The 21,399-nt window shown below is 36.0% G+C and overlaps 1 protein-coding gene across 5 annotated transcripts in view; it reads right to left on the reverse strand.

Moving 5' to 3' along the window:
- Ralgapa1 (Ral GTPase activating protein catalytic subunit alpha 1) overlaps nucleotides 1-21,399 on the reverse strand; it is a 209,045-nt gene that overhangs the window by 115,216 nt on the left and 72,430 nt on the right. For 3 of the 5 annotated variants that reach the window (XM_021179389.3, XM_029484805.2, XM_085830379.1), the window contains exons 13-17: nucleotides 19,684-19,832; nucleotides 13,717-13,846; nucleotides 11,589-11,826; nucleotides 10,485-10,646; nucleotides 7,057-7,197 (exon numbers count right to left, since the gene is read on the reverse strand). In XM_021179389.3, the coding sequence (XP_021035048.1) occupies nucleotides 7,057-7,197; nucleotides 10,485-10,646; nucleotides 11,589-11,826; nucleotides 13,717-13,846; nucleotides 19,684-19,832 (820 nt within the window). The remainder of the gene's footprint in view (nucleotides 1-7,056; nucleotides 7,198-10,484; nucleotides 10,647-11,588; nucleotides 11,827-13,716; nucleotides 13,847-19,683; nucleotides 19,833-21,399) is intronic. The other 2 variants (XM_085830378.1, XM_021179390.3) reach the window with 1 other exon arrangement.

Here is a 21,399-nt window from a genome sequence, read left to right on the forward strand (position 1 = left end):
CCTTCTTCAGGCTTCTTTGAACAAGCTTACAAAGAAATGCATTAAGTAAACAAAAATTAGAAAACAAACAAAAAACCCTACTGTTTATTGGTAAAAATAATTCCCCAAGAACAGAAACTCTTAAATTAGAATACTAATATTCAACTTGATTTCTAAAAAGCTAAATCTCTAAATTCTCTTTTAATGAAATTTAATTATTTTCTTAGTCAAGCACAAATAGCATTTTATGGCTCTTGAATTTCAAAATGACTGATGTTAATTTATACAGAAATCAATGTCATTATGAAACTTAAGTTTTTTTCTTGATAATTACTAGATAGTTTCATAACTTTTTGCCTCTTTTGGCAACAATATCAATGTACCTTCATGGCAAGATGTTCTATGTAGATATAGTATACCTATTTTAGCAAAACCACTATATCTTATAAAACATGAGATGTTTCAGTGAGCAAAGTAGTTTTATATTATAGAATATGAAGACTTCTTTGCTTTTTTAAGACTCTAATAGTCACATATACATGTTTTATGTTTATGTGTGTTCAAGCTCGTGTATGCATGTTCAGATTTGTGTGTGTAGGTATGTTTACATGTTTGTTTAGATTTATATTAGACTACAGTGTTTTGTTTACAAGCAGGCTACATATGGGTTGCTTCTTTTATTTTTTCCTTTTCTGAAACAGGCTCTCACTTTTTAGTCCAGGCTGACTCACTACATTGCCCAAATGGTCTTCAAACTTGCAAGCTTGAGATGATCTTCCTGCCTAGGCTTCTAATTGTTGGGATTAGAGGCATAAGCTAATATGCCCACATCTACCAACTGCCCCTTGAAATTATCATCAAATTTTACTTGAAATCATTAAGACAAATTAAATAAGAGATTTTGGAGGCCAAGACTCCGGCACATGCCTATAATCCCAGTATTCTCTAAGTAGAGCAGGAAGATGAGGAATCCAAAGTTATCCTCTCTTCTACAAGTGAGTGCGGGCCAAGACCTGAAGATAGAATTCGGAATTATGCTATAACCACCATATTATAGGTGCAAAGAGCTATCAAAGATGCATATTTTAGTACATACCTATGACAGAAAAAAGGAAGGTTTTTCATTGCTAAAGAGGGACATACTTGTTTAATTAGAAAATTTTCATTCTTATTTGACAAAGTTTCAACAAAGAGGAGGGAAGAGAGACCATCTTTCTTCTGACAGAAAACAAAATTACAAATAATAAATTGCCTCTATTGTTAAAAGATTTTAGATCCCTTCTTTCATAAAGGGTTTTTTTTTTTGTCAACAACAAATATGATTGAGAAATGATGTCACAGGGAAGTAAGTGCTGCTCGTCATAGCAGCACACATCTACAATGTCAGCAACTGGGAGGGAGAGGCACAGGAAACCAGGGAAACACTGTTCTTCTTTATCTAGTTCTCGTTTATTCTTGTGTGGGTTTGTAGGGTTTTTTAGTTTACTTATTTTTTTAAACAGAGCTTGGCATGCAGCCCATGTTAGCCTCATACTCACAACTCCCTACATCAACTTCCCAAATGCTTCGACTAAGAACATGTGGGCCACTATGCCCAGTTTATCCAGGTCACTTAAAAAAAAACCATTGTATTTGTTTACATTTCGATCATTATCCCTCTTCCCGGTCTCCCCTCCACCCCATCCACCCCCACTTGTCTTTAAAGAGGGTGCTCCCACACCCACCCACCCGCCTCTAGCATCATCCTTCTATGGGGCATCAGGTCTCCACAGGACCAAGTGCCTCCCCCCACCCCCTGCCACTGATGCCTGATAAGGGCAGACCTCTGCTATACATGTAGTGGGAGCCATGGACCAGTCCATGTATACTATTTGGTTGGTGGTTTAGTCCCTGGGAGCTCTGAGGGGTCCAGTTAATTGATACTGTTGTTCTTCCTATGGGGTTGCAATCCCTTTCAGCTCCTTCAGTCCTTCCCCTAACTCTTCCATTGGGGTCCCCAGGCTCAGTCCAATAGTTGGCTTTGAGTATCTGAATCTACCTTAGTCAGGTACTGGCTGAGCTCTCAGCGGACAGCTGTACCAGACTCGTGTCTGTAAGCACATCTTAGCACATAGATTGGGATTTAGTGTCTGCAGATAGAATGGATTGCATGGTAAAGCAGTCTCTGGATGACCTTTCCTTCAGCCTCTGCTCCCTTTCTGTCCCTGCAACTCCTTTAGAAAGGGACAAATCCAGATTAAAATTTTTTAGATGAGTTGGTGGCCCTACTCCTCAACTGGAGGCCATGTCTATCTACTAGAGATGATCTCTTCAGATTCTATTTCCCTGCTGTTTTGACAAATGTCAACTCCATGAGTCCTGATCTTTCCAAGATTTTTAACATGAAGGAGTGTTGTATTTTGTCAAAGGCTTTTTCAGCATCTAATGAGATGATCACGTGTGATTGTTTATATAGTAGATTTGAGTTTGTTCATATAGTGATTTTATTGATGGATTTCCGTATATTGAACCATCCCTGCATCCCTGGGATGAAGCCTACTTGATCGTGGTGAATGATCATTTTGATGTGTTCTTGAATTGAGTTTGTGTGAATTTTATTGAGTACTTTTGCATTGATATTCAAAAGCAAAATTGGTCTGAAGTTCTCTTTCTTTGTTAGGTCTTTGTGTAGCTTAGGTATCAGTGTAACAGTGGCTTCGTAGAATGAATAATTTCCTCTGAATTATTATGATTAAAGACATGTCTTTAACCCCCCAATCTTCTACTCCCATCTCCGTTTCCCTGGTGCTAGAATTATAGACCTGGACCTGCATCACTACTGCTGGCTTAATTATGACTTGACTGTACATCAAAGGTGTTTTTTTTTTTTTTTGAAGACATCAAACTATTCTAAAATGAAATTTACTCAAACTTTAGAAGAAACAAAAATAATTAACAAAGTGGACTGGTTGAAAATTCAAGCCATGATTTCTGCTTATTAGCTTGGCACTAATTTTTCATAACTCTATCATATAACTATCTCTTCTTTGTCATCCACATACCTCCATGCCTTCAATCTGCTTCCATGAATCGCAGATGCAAAAATCAACAATAACTCAAATTCCTACAAATATAAACTGATAAAATCATCTCATTTCATAGGGTTATGTTTTTACTTAATTTAAAGATTAATTCAATGTCTTCTAAATGTGTGTTCTATGGACCGTAATTCTATTATATATTAAACTGTCAAAAAGTTAGACAAAGTGTTTATGCTGAAATAAACATGAAAAGTACTGGATTATGAAGTTTTTATTTGTTAAGAGACTTCTACAGTCCTTCAATAGGTCAGCAATTATTATGAGTCTTTAATTACTTCCTTTTTATTTCTTAGAAAGTATTCTAAGCCTTGACTGGGGACTTGCAAATGGGGACTTCATCTTAAGTCAGTTTTCAGGAAAATGAGGATTTGCTTGCCTCTTCAATGAGTTCTACAAGAAAAATAATTTCTAACTGAAAGTAACTTTAATTATGCTTTGACATTGTGTATGTGCATTTGCATAAAAAATGGCGGCAAAGTTATCTTTCGAACAAATTGGTTTTAGAGAATTATGTGTGTTTTTTAAATGCACTGAGATAATTCACACTGTCTAAAATGACATTGGACACAAGGAGCTCATGTCTGTAATCCTAATACTCAGGATGCTAGAGCAATAGTCACGAGTTTGAGGACAGAATGAGCTACAGACTAAGACCACGCCCAAAAACAATAAATATAAATAAACATAATTCTGATAGTAAGATATATCGTGTTTGTTCTAATATGTTCTAGTATGACAATATTATCAAAATATTTAAATGTTATAGAAGTCATTTTATCTCAAATGAGGAAAATGAAGGCAAAAACCATAGCACTTGAGAAATCTTTTAAATACTATCTATAAATATTAAAAAAGGTCTTTTAAAAAGATAATCTTTATGACTTATTTATAACAAAACAAGAATTTTGACATAGAAGCTTAAAGCAATACTTGGAAATTTTTGAAAGAAACAACCGAGCCTGGGTCCAGTATGTGGCAGGCAGAGGCAGGAGATCAAGGTCACCCTTCAGTGCACTCAGTCCAAGCCAGCCTGGGCTACAGGAAACTGTCTCACACAACAGGGTGGAGTGGAGAGCAAGGAGGAACACTTCATTTTTCTTTTAGCTTTCACAGACATACTACACTGCTGCTTCTGGTGCTGTCTGTGAGCTCCTTCAGTATGGACCTGGTGCCTCTTTTGTGGAATGACAGCACTTACTAGGGCCAACGAGAAACCCAACCCAATGAAACAGTCCAGGCTGAGAACAAGGATCATATTAATTTGAAAGTAGCAGCAAATGGTGGAGTTTAAGAAGTAAACACCTCTTAGTAAGCCAATGAAAGCCAATTGCAAATGGCAGGGTTTGATGTTCAAGTAAAACAACTTGTGACTTGATGGGACACATCTGCACAGGTGGCAGTGGAGGGAAAAGCTATAACTGGTGTGTTCTAGCAGCAGACAGAAGGTGACTACAAACAGGGGCCCACTACTTTACTCACGAGTTGTGTTACAGACCAAGACTAGATTCTCAATTAGAAAGCAGAAATTTGGTTCCAACACATCCAGCCTATTCCAGTACAGATGTCTTTGTTCTTTTGTTTCTGCATCCCACTTCTTTACTGTACAGAAATAACTGCTGTAGATACTACAGAGTTCTCCCTTCAAGTCAAGCATCTTCTTATTTAAATAAAACTCTTGTGGTTTTAAATTAACACTAAGATAACTATTTGTCAAATTCTAAAGTTTCAGACAGGAAATTTTAGAAGTCCCAAAAGTTCTAAAAAAGAAAAAAAAAAAAAAAGAATCTTTCTGACAGTTTTTAAAACAAGAAACTTACCTGATTCAATCCAATATTTAAGAATTAATGGCTAAATTTTTCTCAATTTTTTTAAATAAGTAAAAAATAATTTATATTACATGTGTTAAGTATGCATGCTCTTGAAAGCCTGAATCAAAAGAATTTATCTGGTTACAATAACCTAGTTTTTCAATTGTACCTAATTCAGTTATCAGTCAAGCTTTGCTTTGCCAATGTAAATAAAGTCTAGTTAGACATATGAAGATAAAATTGGTGCTATTTGTCTAGGAAGGAACAGTGTTTGAAAGGAGCAATGAAAATACAAAATATTTACTTAGAGCTAAGGACAAAATACTTATTCATTTATTTATTTAGAATAAAGGGCCATATTTAAGAAAATTATGTACCAATTTTTTCTCATCCATTAAAGTGTGTATTATTCCATCTCTATATCATCTAATTGTCCTACAGTTTTGCACTGGTAGCCTTAAAATTTACTCACTTATTATTCACCAAATACTTAAGGATCAGATGGACATGGTGGCACATATCTTTAATCCCAGTACTCCCCAGGGCAAAAATAGGTGATCTCTGAGTTCAAGGCCAACCTGATCTCCAAGAGTGAGTAAACCCTCTCTCAAAAACAAAATAATCAAGATAAAACAAACAAACAAAATCTTATGGCTCAGACAAGGTTTGCATTAAGGCCAAATTTCCTATTTTACTTTTGACATTTAACTGCAAAATCAAATACCAATTTAATTATAAACTATTTGATATCTCCCAAATATATCATAATATGAGGATGGCTCGCCTGCTCTCCCAGTACATTGGGGGCTGAGGTGAGAGATTCACTGTGAATTTCAGGCCAGGTTAAACTACGTACTTTTGGATTTGTCTGAGCTATAAAGTAAGGCCCTGACTCATAACAAGAACAACAGTATGGAATACTATCCAGAAGTAATTCTTACTCATTCCACCTAGAAAATGCATATATTCAATAACTGAATGCTTTGTTGTTCCATTTTGAGAAATAGATGTTCTGTCATGTATAATTCTTAAAATACTATCAAACATAAAATATATTTAAATGTATTTTTATACTTACATGTAAGTAATTCTTAATTATTGTCACCCTGCTGCTAATTTAGATATCTGGTCTTAATGGGATTACAGATGACAGAGGGATATTCACTGAAATTAACATTAACACAAATGCATGTTCTCTCACAGATCTTTCAGTCCACTGGAAACTACAGATATGCTTTAAAAGGAAAAAATGCAAAACAAAAACCCACTAGTCCCTCTCAGACCCAGTAATGTCACAGATACACCCAGGCAAACTGCTAAGGAGATACCTAACAATGTCCGAGTAAACCCAACTATCACAGTTTGCACAACAACTATACTCAACTAAAGCTTGCTTCTGTGATAAAGACGAGATACTACTTAATGTTATAGATACACAAAATTACTGAAAGGCAATACTAACTGCATTGTTGGAGTAAAAAGTGATTTGTGAAGGTGGGGAATGAGTGGTTGCTGGCATAGGACAATGGAAATGCTCTGTATTTTATATGGGTGATGTTGTATGTATAATCCTTAGATCTCACTATACTGAGTCATGCAAGCCATCTTGTACTGGATCTAATCAAGCAGGAAAGTTGAGCAGGTTTCTAAGTTCTCTGGGAATTGAGGCTACATGGAATGGCTTTAAAAGGAGTTCATCCTTTGAATTATAGATAGCGTTTTAGCTAATATAAATCCCAAAGTAATTATTAGGTTATATGTGTTCTCTAATAACTATATACCCTTACTTAGTTCCATAAATATAGAAGATGGGGAGGAAATGATATTTAAGATTTACCATATTGTTAATTAAAACAATATAACATCAAAAGTCAACATGTCTCTTGTGAGACATTTGTGATACAAATATTTTTAATCACCTGAAAAAAAATCAAACATAACAACTTGGTCATTCACTGTAAAAAATGTAAGACATTGGCACAGCACTAACTTAGCACTTCCAGAATGAACTGCAAGAATAGCATAAGAGTTCAAATAACTCAAAATGTTGATTTCTCAATTATTTTCCAATTTCCCACCCTCCTCCCAAAAGAAATTAACTTTGAAGAGTTTATTTGATTTAGCAATTTTGAAAGCAGAGGATTACAAAGTGAAAAGGGCGGTGCAGAAATTAGCAGAGGTGGCACTACCTGAAAGCTCATCAGAAAGGGGAGTGAGAACAATATCAGGCAAGAAGGGTTTGGAAGTATGGATCAGAACAGGAGCACTTTTAGCACTGCGAATATAGGCCGATGGCAGAGCACATTCACCAATGGATCGGCTTCTCATGGCTTTAAAGGAAAAGAAAGAAGTGGGGAAGGAAAAAAGAAGAGTGACTATAATGAAAGGCTGTGTCACAGAAAAAGCAGCAACAGAGAAAACTAAAAGACTCAAAGGAAGGAAACTTTAAATTAAAACATTTCAGCACAGCAAATACTGGCAAGCTGTAAGAAAAGAAACCACAACACACATTTTGAATGTAATTCTTTTGGTGTAAAGCAGGAAATGCCTATTATTAGCAATTATAATGGAACAGCATTAAAAAAAAAACAGCAGACACTTTAGCACATTTTCAAAAACAAAAAAACCAAGAAATGAGAAATTTATCAAGTGGAAACCTTGAGAAATACTCAATATCATTAGTCCAAAGCAATTCCAGTACCATATTTGGTCACTTCTCTGAGCAATTCTTCTTAAGGAAGCTGAATGTGACTAATAAATCATTTCTATTTTCATAGAAATTCTATTCTATTTTATTTTAATAAATCATTTCAAATAAAACGTCCTAATTACTAATAGGTCCTTTTATGAAACTTTGCCTGTTTACTCTTGTGATTGGTAGTTGTTCCAGGTGAGAGAAAACTTAAACAAGTAGCTCGCATTTATGCTGAAGTATAATAGTGCAATTGTAAGGTTTTAATTAGCAATATTTACAGAAAACAGAATTTACAATGAACAAGCATTAAGAATCATGTTCATGAGTCGGGCATGGTTACACACCTGTAATCTCAGCAGTAGGATGATCAAAGCAGGAGGATTACAAGTTCAAGGTCATTTTCAACTACACAATGGGTTCTAGGCTAGCCTGGTCTACATGACATCCTGTCTTTAAAAACAAAAACAAGTATACAACACTAACAACAACAACAAACACGAAATTAGGTTCTTAAGAAAAATATATAATCTGAGTTCATTCAAATCATAAACATAAAAATTTCAAAGTATCTTTTTAAATACAAAACTGTGGGCTTCTTTCTAAAACCTGTATATTCTGCTACATTCCATAATTTCATAAAAGCATTACTAGATGACAAACAAATTTTTGTATTTTACGTAGCAATAAATAGTGACTTAAACTTCCTAATAATTTTAGCTTCAGTTTAGAGGCTACTGATTAAATGAATTCATAGGTACTGTTATGTAAGGACACATATAGTTTATGCTTAAACTATATTGCATAATACTCTATGCAAATAATAAAGGCAAAAGGAAGGAAGGAAGGAAGGAAGAAAGAAAGAAAGGAAAAGAGAAGAGAAGAGAAGAGAAGAGAAGAGAAGAGAAGAGAAGAGAAGAGAAGAGAAGAGAAGAGAAGAGAAGAGAAGAGGAAAGAAAAGGAAAGGAAAAAGAGAAAAAGAAAGACAGACACCTCCCTCCTTCTCCCTGACCCTCCTCTCCCTCCCTTTTGGCTTCAGGGCTTTTACACTTTCCTGTAACCAGACTGTATTACCTATAGATCCTTGCCATGTTCTCTTGCTTGCTCAAAGCTATGTTCTTAAATCATATGATAAAGAAGCCTGTCTTGATCTAAAAGTCTTATTCTCTGCTTCTGCTGTTCATTAATCCATTATCTTGCCTTAATTTTCTTTATAATGTACTAGCACCTGTTAATGTTTACTGGATCTGTAAGCTCAACATTAAAACTGTAAGTGCCAGTGACCATTTTTAAAATTTGATTTGCTTTATCATTTCCCAATCTTTTCACCAAGATCATCTATGCATCAACTATATCTTTAATGTTTAGAACAGTGCTCCAATATTGAATATTTAACTTTTTTCCATTCAAATATATAAACTCAGCTGTGGCTAATCCACATTCAGTTAAGCACAGTACATAGGCAATGTGCTCTAGGCCTCTATGTGTATAAGATGTATAAGAAACTGCTAAGAGCGTCTGCCTCTAGTGCAGTAAGCTGAGAGGAGGAGATGGAGGAAGAGGAGGCGGGGAAGGTTTAACGGAATGTAGGTTTTGTGTTTATTTTTTTTTTTCTAGACTCAAATTTTAAGCATATTCATTCACCTTGGCTATAAAAAAGTAATTTTAAAAATTAAGAAATTAACCAGTCATGGTAGTTCACATCAGTAATCCTAGTACTCAAGAAGCGATGACAAAATACTTTCAAATTCAAGGGCAGTGAGTTTTAAGGCAGCCCAGGGTCCACTCTAATAATACCCTGCCTCAGAGAGCAAGGCACAACCTAACAAGCAAGATCTAACAATATCTTAATTTGAATTTTCAAAGAATTTTCCAACTTTTCACAAGTATCTTTCTCAGCAAAACTTTTAATGCTTTAGCTTTTGTTTGGTGGACATAAAATCTGAAAGGCTATCAAGCAACTGTTTCAGGCGGAACAAGTCTTAGCACTGCCACTACACAGATGAAGCACTTAGAACCTAGAGAGCAGACACAGGGAGATGCTCAAGCTTCACAACCTGAGTTCAATCCTGGGCCCTACCTGGTGCAAACAGAGACCAGCTCAAACAAGTGGTCCTCCGACCTCTCTACGCCTCTATGGGAACAGGCATATGTGCACATACACCCTAACTATGAAATTACAGTAGACTGTCCAAGGTTACATACAGATTTAGTGGAAAAAAAAAGTAAGAAAGAACTTAGAGCATAAGTCCTCTTTATATTTTTTCCAGTACTACTCTCTCTACTATAGTTCAGCCAAATTACATGGCTTTGAGAGGAAAATAAGACAGTTGCCAGTTCTTTAGTATGTTGTGTTGGCTTAGCCTACAAGTGCTTCCCAAGTGTTGCTACATTCCTTTTTACATTAGAGAAATTGCTTTTCTTTCCCCCCAGAGCTGAGGACCAAACCCAGGGCCTTGTGCTTGTTAGGCAAGCGCTCTACCACTAAGCTAAATCCCCAACGCCCCCCTCTTTAAAAAGAAAAAGCATAGATTTCTTCTTGACCTCAGTTGCCTGCCAGTAAGTTCCTAGGGCCAATAAGACTATGTAATTGTAATACTGAAAGTTTGCTACCATCTCCATATTTGTGAATATAGTTACTTAATAAAATGTATACCATGCTTGAGTTCTGCATTTTGAATCCAAGTTCTACTTTTTGAATTCTATAAGAAGACAATTTGGAAATAAAGAAACCTGTAATAAGCTACGTAAGCACAGAGTACATACATTAAAAGCACAACGGCATGTAATTGGGCCTCAAGGATTACTGAGGAAGGGGAGGAAGCTGCCTTTGAAGATCCTCATCTCCCAAAAGAAAGCAAAATGTACACTGGCAGCATCTATCCGTATTGCTCTACCTAATTCCCACCGTTTTAAACTACATACCAACAGTTTTTTGCCGTACTATACTCCTGGCCTTTTCAGTTCCTGGGGAGCCAGTGGTCGTTGCACTTCTCTGTCTCATAGGTGCCTGGCCAGGCTGATCGCGACTCCATCCTCTAGAAAATGACTTGTCAACTGAAACTTTCTGAAATTCGTGTCCAACTCCTAGAAATGCAATATTAGCATGTAGTATATTGATAACCTGATGGTTGCCTTCAAATTATCATGTCATTGTGGGCTCTAAGGCTTCCTCAGAGTGCATTATAAAGTAACTACAAGGGTTGTTTGAGGTTTATGTAAAAATCATATTCAAAACTTAAGAAGACCTAAAATTACATTATATCACTAAGGCTAACCCATTATAACTCTCTACTATCAAGAGGTAAGAAATGAGGTGGATGGAAGTCATCTTGCAGTAACAGTTTCTAATCCCTAACCACCAATAATAGCCACTTGAGAAATAAATGATGCAGAAAACGTAGTGTAGGCATAAACTTAAGTATCATGGACAAATAGCTAAGTATGAAATAGGAATTAAATATAATTCCTAGCTAACAACCTATTCTTAGAATGCAAAATACTACATAAAGCACATGATAGTGATATTATAATTATGCTACTACTGCTTCACCTCAATTTAACATTATACAAATATTACTTAACACTTAGGGGATGTTTACTTGAAGTTTAAACTAATAAAATGCTTTCAAGAGAATTTTTCAAGTAATTCTTTATCATGTATTTAAAGATAGATTAAAATTAAGTCATCCTTTCAGTTATACCTAAAACCTATTTATACAAAAAGTAAATAAATTTTATAAATTCTGACTTGGGTTAATTATTTAAAGTAAGTTAAGATTCTATATTGTTTAATTAAATATAAGAATGACCATAATATATACAGAGAACATTCTTTATCTTACCAAAATTATAACTGATCTTAAAATAACAGTGTATTTCTGTATTTCATGGTTGGAAGTTTTAAACCTCCAGGATAAATGAAAGGACATTAGAAAAGATGTCTTGCCCCAGCACTCTTCCTGGCCTGGTTTTCCCAACTCAATTATTTAAACAAATTCCTATGGAGAATCTTTGAACAAGTCTTACCTTTCCCTTTGTGCTTTTTTTGTTTCTGTTCACTGAGCTTATCCAATGGCAAATCACTGAGATCCAAACTATATAAATTTCTAGCCAAAACTTTAGTCAGTGTCTCCATAGTCAGTGACCACTCAGTGGCCAATTCTTCCCAATAGGTCAATGATGACAAAACTGAAAGTAAGTCATCCCAAAGTTCTCGAGAAATGTATACATTTAGATTTGCTTTGATCCAGGCAACAATGAGAGTCTACAAAGACAAATATTCAGAAATAATAATTAGATTTATTTGGTGTGTGACTTCAAAATCAACTGTTCAATTATTTTTATCTCAAAAGTAGAAAAAATTTAAATCATGTAATACCCATTACTACATGTTGTAACAGTAACTCATGCAATTATTGCTACCTGATAAAAATTTCAGCTAAGTTCCTAGTACTCAAGGAATACAGACTGAACAGGAACCCTAATGCACAACTTTCACACTGCATTGCATTACTGCTAAGTAAAAGCTATGTAAAGAGATGTTTCCACATTACTGCACGGTGAAATTGAGTTCTTAAGTGAAAAACTTCACAATACATTGCAAAATGAAAGATGGAAATGACTACACACTTTGGAAGTTTGTATCACCACTACAAAGGGAGGAGGCAGTCCTAGAGAGGAACTTAACTATAGTGTATTCATGTAAGTCAAATAAATAAATCATTTCAAAGATACAACAGCAATTAAGAGCAGTTTGTAATAAATCCAATAGCAATATCAAAAGCTTACTTGTAAGAGGGCAGAAACTACTGAATACCCAGCACTCTCTGAGGTTTTGTGGGCTGCTACTAAACGCATACCGTTGTTGAAGAAATAAGTCAAAAATAAGTTTTCAAAACTTTTAACTTCATGAATTTTACTAAGGAATTATAAATGCACACATGAAATGTAAAAATAAAATTGAAGTGACTAGTAATCTTTCCTTCTCTCTCCAAATATTCAAACTACAAAAAAGTTATTTTGCATAACAAGCTAAATTTTATCTTTTCTGTAGCTCCAATCATTGGGTTAGCCATGAAAACTGGGAATTTTCTGAAAGTTTAGATAATACATGCTTCTGTTTTAAAAGTTAATTTAGCATCAGCAGAGATATTTAGATGAGAGATTAAGAGCTGTAAAGGCCAATGTAAACAGTTACTCTTAGAGCAGAGGATCTGAAATAGCCTTTACCTCTGACATTAAGAATCATCCAAAGTGGGGGCTGGAGAGATGGCTCAGTGGTTAAGAGCACTGACTGCTCTTCCAGAGGTCCTGAGTTCAAATCCCAACAACCACTTATGTGGCTCACAACCATCTGTAATGGGATGGAATGCCCTCTGAGGACAGCTACAGTGTCCTCATTATGAGTATTATGTACTCATATACATAAAATAAATAATAATTTTTTATTTAATTTTTTTTTTGGTTTTTCGAGACAGGGTTTCTCTGTATAGCCCTGGCTGTCCTGGAACTCATTCTGCCTCCCGAGTGCTAGGATTAAAGGTGTGCGCTACCACGCCTGGCATAAATAATAAGTTTTTAAAAATCATTAAAAAAAAAGAATCATCCTAACTACGTAATTTCATTTAATGTGTCATCATAAAAATAATTCCTATTTCAGGGTTTATAATAAGTTTAAAGTCAGCACATAACTTCATGTTGAAATAATATGTAATTTCTGTATGATCAAAAATATCACTGACACTTAAATTCTAGAAGGGAGATCAATAAAGCCTGTAAGGCAGCTTGGTTATGTACTACATTTTAATTACTATGGAAAAACTGAAATATTTTTCCTAATAACCCAGAGATTCAGAAGCTGATAAAACACCCCGGCACTATTCCTAGAGCTCTCTGTCAGCTTTCGGATCCATAAGCATGCCACACTAGAGGTAAAATAAGCACCCTTACTGTCCATTACATTTCTCTCCCATTAGGTTGTGAATCTGTATGTAAGGGTATTTAGATGAGTGACTTTTATTAATTTAGTTCTGCTAAAACATCCTTTAACATGAACTGGCTTGTAATTTAAAGCATTTTCTCCTACTTTAACAAGCTCAACTTTAGTGAATCTTTAAAAATCAAACACATCTATCCATCTATTTATGTTTATTGCCTGAAAAAGTGGTCCTGCAAGTCGACCTGCCAAGGTCATGTTTTTTTTCCCCTGGAACTGCAGAAAAGCTTGTGACGACATCTTCAGTACAGACTCCGTGACTCTGAGCAGCACGAGTAGCATCTGTTCCCTTAAAGGAAGAAGAGCTGTTAATGTTTCCTTCTTGCTTTGGATTAATGATCAATTTTCATATTAATTTGTTGTAAAAATAACATTATTGTTGGGATAACTCGAATATTCAATCTTTGAAAGACTATTAAGTGTTTAGAACTCTTTAAATATTAAAATTAATAACTGAAGTTTCTAAGCACAATCAATACCTTCAGGTACAAACTGTTTTATGTTTTTAATAATGGACACTCAGGAAAAGAGAAAAAGTACTGCTTCTCTTTCTCCCACCCTCCTTTTTGTTTCTTGAGACAGGGTCTCATGATGCTCAGCTGGCCTTCCTACACAGCCAAGAATGACCTTCAACTCCTGATCCCCAATTCCATCTACCTAGCACTGGGATTACAAGACGCCTGCCACCATGTCCTTTCCTCCCTTTTAGTTTCAGTGATTAAACAATTACTTATCTGTAATATATGTAAATATGCATTTACATATAAATATATGTATATGTGCATATTGTGTATCTGTGTGAGTATATGCCATGTGTGTGCAGGTACCTGAAGAAGTCGGAATAGGGCATCAGATCCCCTGGAGCTGGAATTACCAGCAGTTGTAGGCTGCCCAATATGGGTGCTGAGAACTGAACTCAGATCCTCCGGGAGGACATAAAGTGTTCTTTTAATTGCTGAGCCATCTTTCTAGCCCCATTTGAAAATGTTAAAATCTTTTGTTCTATACCTGTATCAGAACCAGAACCAATTCTAACATTGTCCTTACCTTAACTTTCTCCTAGATGTTTCCTACTAACAGAATAAAACCACACCTGATACTTGAAGAACAAATTTACCAACAAACCAATAAATGAGTCTAATAGCTAGGCATACTGGAATACACCTGCAGTCTTTGGGTGACTGAGGCAGGAGGGTGGTACATTTGGGACCAGCCTGGGATATCCAGTAAGACCTTGTCTCCCACCCCACCCCACCAAAAAAAAGAAAGAAAGAAAACAAGAAAGGAAATAAAAGAAGAAGGGAAAAGGAACCTGACAAGAGAACTTTAGTTAGTACAGAGGCAAGTTAGAGCTCAAGTGTGTATCAGTCTCCTCCTTAAAGGCCATTCTGCAGTCCCTGTCTGGTGCAGCTTTAAGGATGGTCACTGGAAGAAATATGGATAAAGCAGTAATATGTCCCAGATCTAGACGCCACTTGGGTGAAGACGTGAACACAAAATCAAATAAAGATTATCACTCAGATTTTTTAAAAAAAAATCTTGAGGGGTAGAGAGATAGTTCAGCAGTTAAGAGTACTGGTTGCTCTTCTAGAGACTCTAGATTCAATTCCCAGTGAGCACATGGCAGCTCACAACTGTCTATAACTCCAGTTCTAGGTGATCTGACACCCTCACACATAAAATGGTAGGCAGAATACCAATGTAAATATAATAAAAATAAATAAATCATTTAAATAATATACCCTGAAGCTCAGTAGCAGAGCACTTGCCTATAGTGGGTGAAGTACAATTAACAAATAAATAGAAAGAAAGAAAGAAAGAAAGAAAGAAAGAAAGAAAGAAAGAAAGAAAGAAAGAACAAAAGACTTAATTGTCGAATGGGACCAGAGAGAGATGGCTCAGCAGCTAAGCAGTTAAGCGCACTTTATGCCCTTCCAGAGGATCTGAGTTCATTTCCCAGTACATATTATTATTCACAGAATAAAAGCCTTAAGTATCATACTTCTTAGCTTGAGCTTCTAGCTTAGCTGTATGAAATGAAAGTATATCTACATAACACAGTTTATAAATAAACTTCATCTTACTAGAGTCTGACTTTAACTCACTCATATATCAGGTGACTCTTATAATTTGTAATATAAAAACAATAACTTTAATCAATACAGAAAAAAATCTCATAAAGTCATTGTAAATATGTGGATGATTGCCTTGGGTATAATGACTTCAGCTTTAAAGGAACTTAAAAGAATTATGAGGGCCAAAGAGATAACTCAGCAGTTAAAAGCGTGGGCTGCTCTTCCAGAGGACCCAGACTCAGTACCCAGTACCCAGGGGGCAACTCCCACCTGCCTGCAACTCCAGTCCAAGGAGATCCGATGTCTTCTTCTGGCCTCTGCCAGCACCAGGCATGCGTGTGGCATACAGACATACATGCAGGTAAAATATTCATATACACAAGAATAAAATTTATATGTTTCAATTAAAAATATGGAATAAACTCTAAAAATATGTTTCATGGCAAGACTCCTAGCTCATCATTGATATAAAACTTATAAAAAAAAAAAAAGAACTCACAAAAAAAAAGAGAGAGAGAATACTTGAGTTTCATATGATTTTCTGTTTTTGTTTTCTGAGAGAGTACATCTGTATGTAGCCAAGGTGAGCCTCAAATTTGCAATCATCCTGCGCCTGCTTCCCCAGTGCTGCATTCCTAATGTATACCTTTTTAACATGAGCAAGCCTATAATTCAAAATCTGCTTACCATTTATCAAAGGTTGTATAAACAAAGACCAGGCACTTAATATCCTTGTGATTAATTCAAGGAGACACACATTATTAATGAATAATGTGATTAGTATGCATGTGAAATTTTAGAAATGTCCTCAGTACCATATGTTCCAAATATGTTAATAGATGTTTCTCTATATAATTTATATATACTTCTAGTAAAGGACTTTTTTTTTGTTTTAAAGCTAGAGGGCTAAGAGCTGGTCCAGGGGTTAAGAGCACTTACTGCTCTTGCAAAGGAACCAGGTTCAATTCCCAGTACCAACATAAATGCTCATAACCCACTGTAACTCCAATTCCAGGGATCTTGAGAGGGAGGTCCTCTTCTGACTTCCAAAGAAACTAGGCATGCACATAGTATAGTTATAGACATGGAAGCAAAACGCTCACACACATAGAAACCTTTAAAGCCATTTCCTCCTAAGTAGCAAACATAAATTAAGCACATCCTTTAACCAAATAGTCCCGCTTTTGTTGTTCTTTTTTATTTTGGGTTTTTTTTGTTTGTTTGTGTTTTGCTGTTGTTTTGGGTTTCTCTCTCTCTCTCTCTCTCTCTCTCTCTCTCTCTCTCTCTCTCTCTCTCTCTCTCTCTTTCTTTCTTTTTTGTTTTTTTGTGAGGGTTTTAGTGTGGAGCTCCGGCTGCCCTGCAACTGACACTCACTCTGTAGACCAGGCTGGCCTCAAACTCAGAGATCCATCTGCCTCTGCCTCTCTGCCTCTCTCTCTGCCTCTCTGACTCTCTCTCTGCCTCTCTGCCTCTCTCTGCCTCTCTCTGCCTCTCTGCCTCTTGAGAGCTGGGATTAAAGGCGTGTGCTACCACTGCTCATCTGTGTTCCCACTTTTAAAAATAACTCAAAAGAAAAAATTAATATATAAGAATATTCATTGTCCTCTACTTCATCAACCCTAAAATTATATATATATGTATATATGTGTGTGTGTGTATATATATACATATATACATATATACATATATACATATATACATATATAATATACACATATATATTAGATGTTAGTTAGTTTAGTTCTAGGCTTGAATTCCCAGCTACTAAGGAGACTGAGGCAGGAAAACAATAAATTTAAGGCCCCTCTGAGCTACAGAGCGAGGTCAAGGCCAGGATGGACAACTTAAAGAGACCTTGTCTCAAAATCAATAAGTTGTGGTAGCTTACAATTGTAATTCCAGCACTCAGGAGGCTACAATAGGAGAGTTAAGAGTTCCAAGCCACAGCCTGGAGAGATGGCTCAGAGAGGTTCTAGCATTGCATGGTAGCTCAAGCCTATTTATAATGAGATCTGGTGGTGCCCTCTTCCGGCCTGCAGGCATACATATGGTACAGCACGCCATATACATACATACATACATACATACATACATACATACATACACACACAGATAGACATACATGTGGTACAGAACACTGTATAACTAGTTAAGTCTTCAAAAAAAAAGTTCCAGGCCAGCTTGGGCTACACTAATAGATAGCAAGACCATTTCTGAAAAAACAAACAAACAAAAAAACCAACCAAACAAACAAACAAACACCAAAGTGAACAAAAACTAAAACCTAAAAGGACCCAAGGAGCATATAGCTATTGTTGAGGTTTGGTCTTTTGCTATGTATTGTAATGCAAAGTGTGGGCCCCCAACACCAGTTTGCCCCAGAGATCAGAGTACCTGTAGACCCAAGTGATGTGTGTGACCTTGCCTCCAAAGTTATTTCTGATTAGTGAATAATGCCGACAGCCAATAGTTGAGGAGAAAAGACATGGGGCGGGGGCGGGGGGGGGGAGTTTAGTGTTCCAGGGCTTAGTATGGAGGAGAACCACAAAGGAGAAAAGAAAGTGACTAGAGGAAGAAGCCACCATGGGTTAGGTTAGTCATGGAATAATGGCCATGTGGGTTGGCTAATAGGAGTTAAGAGCAGCCCATATGAAACATGGCAAATTATATAATGGGATTATTGGCTGAGAAATACACAGAATAATAGCATAAAGAATAGATATCTACCCAGCTTGTGCGCTGATTAATGCTTACTGTAAATAATAAAAGTTGTGTGTCTTATATCCAGGAACTGAATAAGCAAAGGAGAGGTAGAAACCCTGAGTTGGGATCAGACATTTCTACAACAGCTATTATTAACTGTGTGTCAGAGAACTTCTTAGTACATGCAAGGCCATGATTAGATGCTTAATACTGAAAAAAACACAATAAAATTATTCCTCAGATTCTATATTATTATGCAATCATGTGTGATTAATCAGTCAAATATTTACAAAAGGACAAACATCTCAAGAGAATAGGCTATACTTACACTTTATTTTTTATTTTTTAATTTGATTATAACCATGTATAATTCTAACATAAGCTATAGGACTGCTCTCCCTCAAAGGTCTACTTTTCAATTTAGTTTACCAAGTGTATAAAGTGTATCTACCAAGTAAAGTAAGCAATACAGAACTAAGACAACTTTTATTATTCTTGGTGGTTCAGTTATTCAGTTATTATTTAGGTTCCAATTCAAAGCCATTAATAAAAATAATTTAGGAATAGAGACGGTTTTGAGAAGAACCATACAGGAATGAATACCCATTCCATACAAAAGGAAATAAAGAAAAATATATAGAAAGGAAATATTGAAAGAGTAAGGTAAAGTTTAACCTTCTACTCAAAGGAATACTAGTAGCTTGTGTTAGAATAATACATGGTTATAATCAAATTAAAAAACAGAAAAATATAAGTTATAAGAATAGCCCATTCTCTTGTGCTGTTTGTCCTTTTGTAACATCTGACTTATTAAATCACACATGCAATGTCATAGTAATGTAGCTTTGGTGACCACAGAAAAGGATGGCAGATATTCTAAAGCAAAATACAGAATATACTCAGGAAAAGGCAAGCTGACGATGCTGGGAAACACTGCTGCAGGGTAAAGGTTAGATTTAAGAGGCAAAAGTGGACAGGGAAGTAGGAATGGGCCTGCTAGCTGGGCTTTGGTGGCCAAAGGAGGGAAACAGGCTTTAAAAGTTCAGGCAGTCATTTAGTAACATCGCCAATCATCCACACAAGCAAATGTATGTATTCATTACTGGGAGAAAAGGTGACAATTATGTACACTTTAGACAGTCTGAGGGGTCTTATAGAAGCTTGATCAAGGATGTTTGAAATAAAATGAGACAGTCTACTATAAGCATGATTACTATATAAAATATCTCTATTCATTCAATAATAGCAACACTCTAATACTGTAACACACCCTATCTACAGACACTATTCCTTGAAAATTACTATACTTATGCAGAAAACAATAACCAAAAAGATATAGAATTGTTACCAGGTCTTTTTGTCCATTGATACTTGCACAACCATGTATCGATAAATGTTAAGAATGCGTTTACACATATCTGTGTGCTCATCCAGAAGATTCTTTATTTCATTTGCAGGTTCAAGAAGAAATATGTTTGATGAGTTTATAATAAACACCTATAAGAGGAGAAATCATTAATTATTCATAACAAAATCTCAATGGTAAATTCCTTTTTTTTTTTTTTTCCTAGAGACAGGATCTCATTCTATAGCCCTGGCTGGCCTGAAATCCACTACGTAGACCAGGAGGATAAGCTGGATTCTGTTGAAATTCTGTTGTTGTTGCCTCTCAAGTGCTAGGACTGTAAGCATGAGTATTAGGCTCAATGGTAAATTTCTTATTTAATGGAAACAAAACAAAACAAAACAGTCTGCCATGTTGATGCCTGTAATCCCAGCACTCAGAAGGCTAACAAAGGGGAGGCTCCAAGTGTGAGGCCACCCTAGAATAAAGAGTGAGTCAGTCTCTCTCTCTCTCTCTCTCTCTCTCTCTCTCTCTCTCTCTCTCTCCTCTCTCTCTCTCTCTCTCTCACACACACACACACACACACACACACACATACACAGAGTGAGACAGAGGCAGAGGAAGAAAACAGAAACTTGATCACTGGGTGATCAAGTGTAAATTTAAAATCACCATGGATTAATACTCATATTTCTACTACTATTTTATCATCTTCTATTTAAACTCATTAACACTCAAACACTTTATATATGGTTTTTATATATAAAAACAGCATTTCTAAGATAAGAACTTTCTAAGTATAACCATGAACAACAGAAAGTACAAAATACAGTAAGAGATAACTAAATCGGGAAATATTTCTGTAAGTTGTAGACCTTATTTATTTCCATCTGTGTCCATCTGTTCTTGTAACAACAGCTTACATAGATGTAATTTACGACAATCCATGAGTGTTTATCATTAAACTTTATCATGTACTCAGTGTAAGCTGTTGATTCCCTTCTGAATGATGCTATAAAGACAAATCTATTGTAACAGCTATATACAGAGAATATCAGCAACACTTTGTTTTGCTTCATTTCTGTTATGTTTTGTTTTACTTTTTAGATGGGATCTTATGAAAATAAGGCTGGCCTCTAATTTGCCATGTACCGAGGGCTAATCTCAGGCAAACTAGAAGATCTGAACATTCCACCTATAAATTCTGTCCATCTATCCTTCCTATTCACATCTGCTTTCTTCTGGGAGTACTATGTTGCCACATGAATTGTACAGTCAATTGGGAAAAAAAATTAGGCACATATTTAAGGGTGAAAACAGCAGGTTCTGGAAACCTGGCCTAGCAGGCATAAACCAACAAAAGGGTAATTCTGTGAATTACTACATGACAATAAAGTTAAACAGAAAAGGAATGTGGTAGTTTGAATTAAAATGGCCTCTTTAGGTTCACAGGGAGTGCTACTAATAGGAGGGGTAGCCTTGTGGGAGGAAGTGCGTCGCTCTCTTTCCCCAAAGCCTGCAGATCCAGATGTAGAACTCCCAGCTCCTTCTCCAGCACCATGTCTGGCTGCACACTACCATGTTTCCCGCCATGATGAGAACTAAGCCTCTGAAACTATAAACCAGCCCCAATTAAAAGTCTTCCTTTATAAGAGATGCTGTGGTCATGGTGTCTCTTCACAGTAGTAGAAACCCCAACTAAGACAAAAGTTGGTTCCA

The sequence above is a fragment of the Mus caroli genome, unplaced genomic scaffold, assembly GCF_978045245.1.
Source record: "Mus caroli unplaced genomic scaffold, Mus_caroli_1 scaffold_14, whole genome shotgun sequence".
In the NCBI taxonomy this organism is placed as follows: Eukaryota; Metazoa; Chordata; class Mammalia; order Rodentia; family Muridae; genus Mus; species Mus caroli.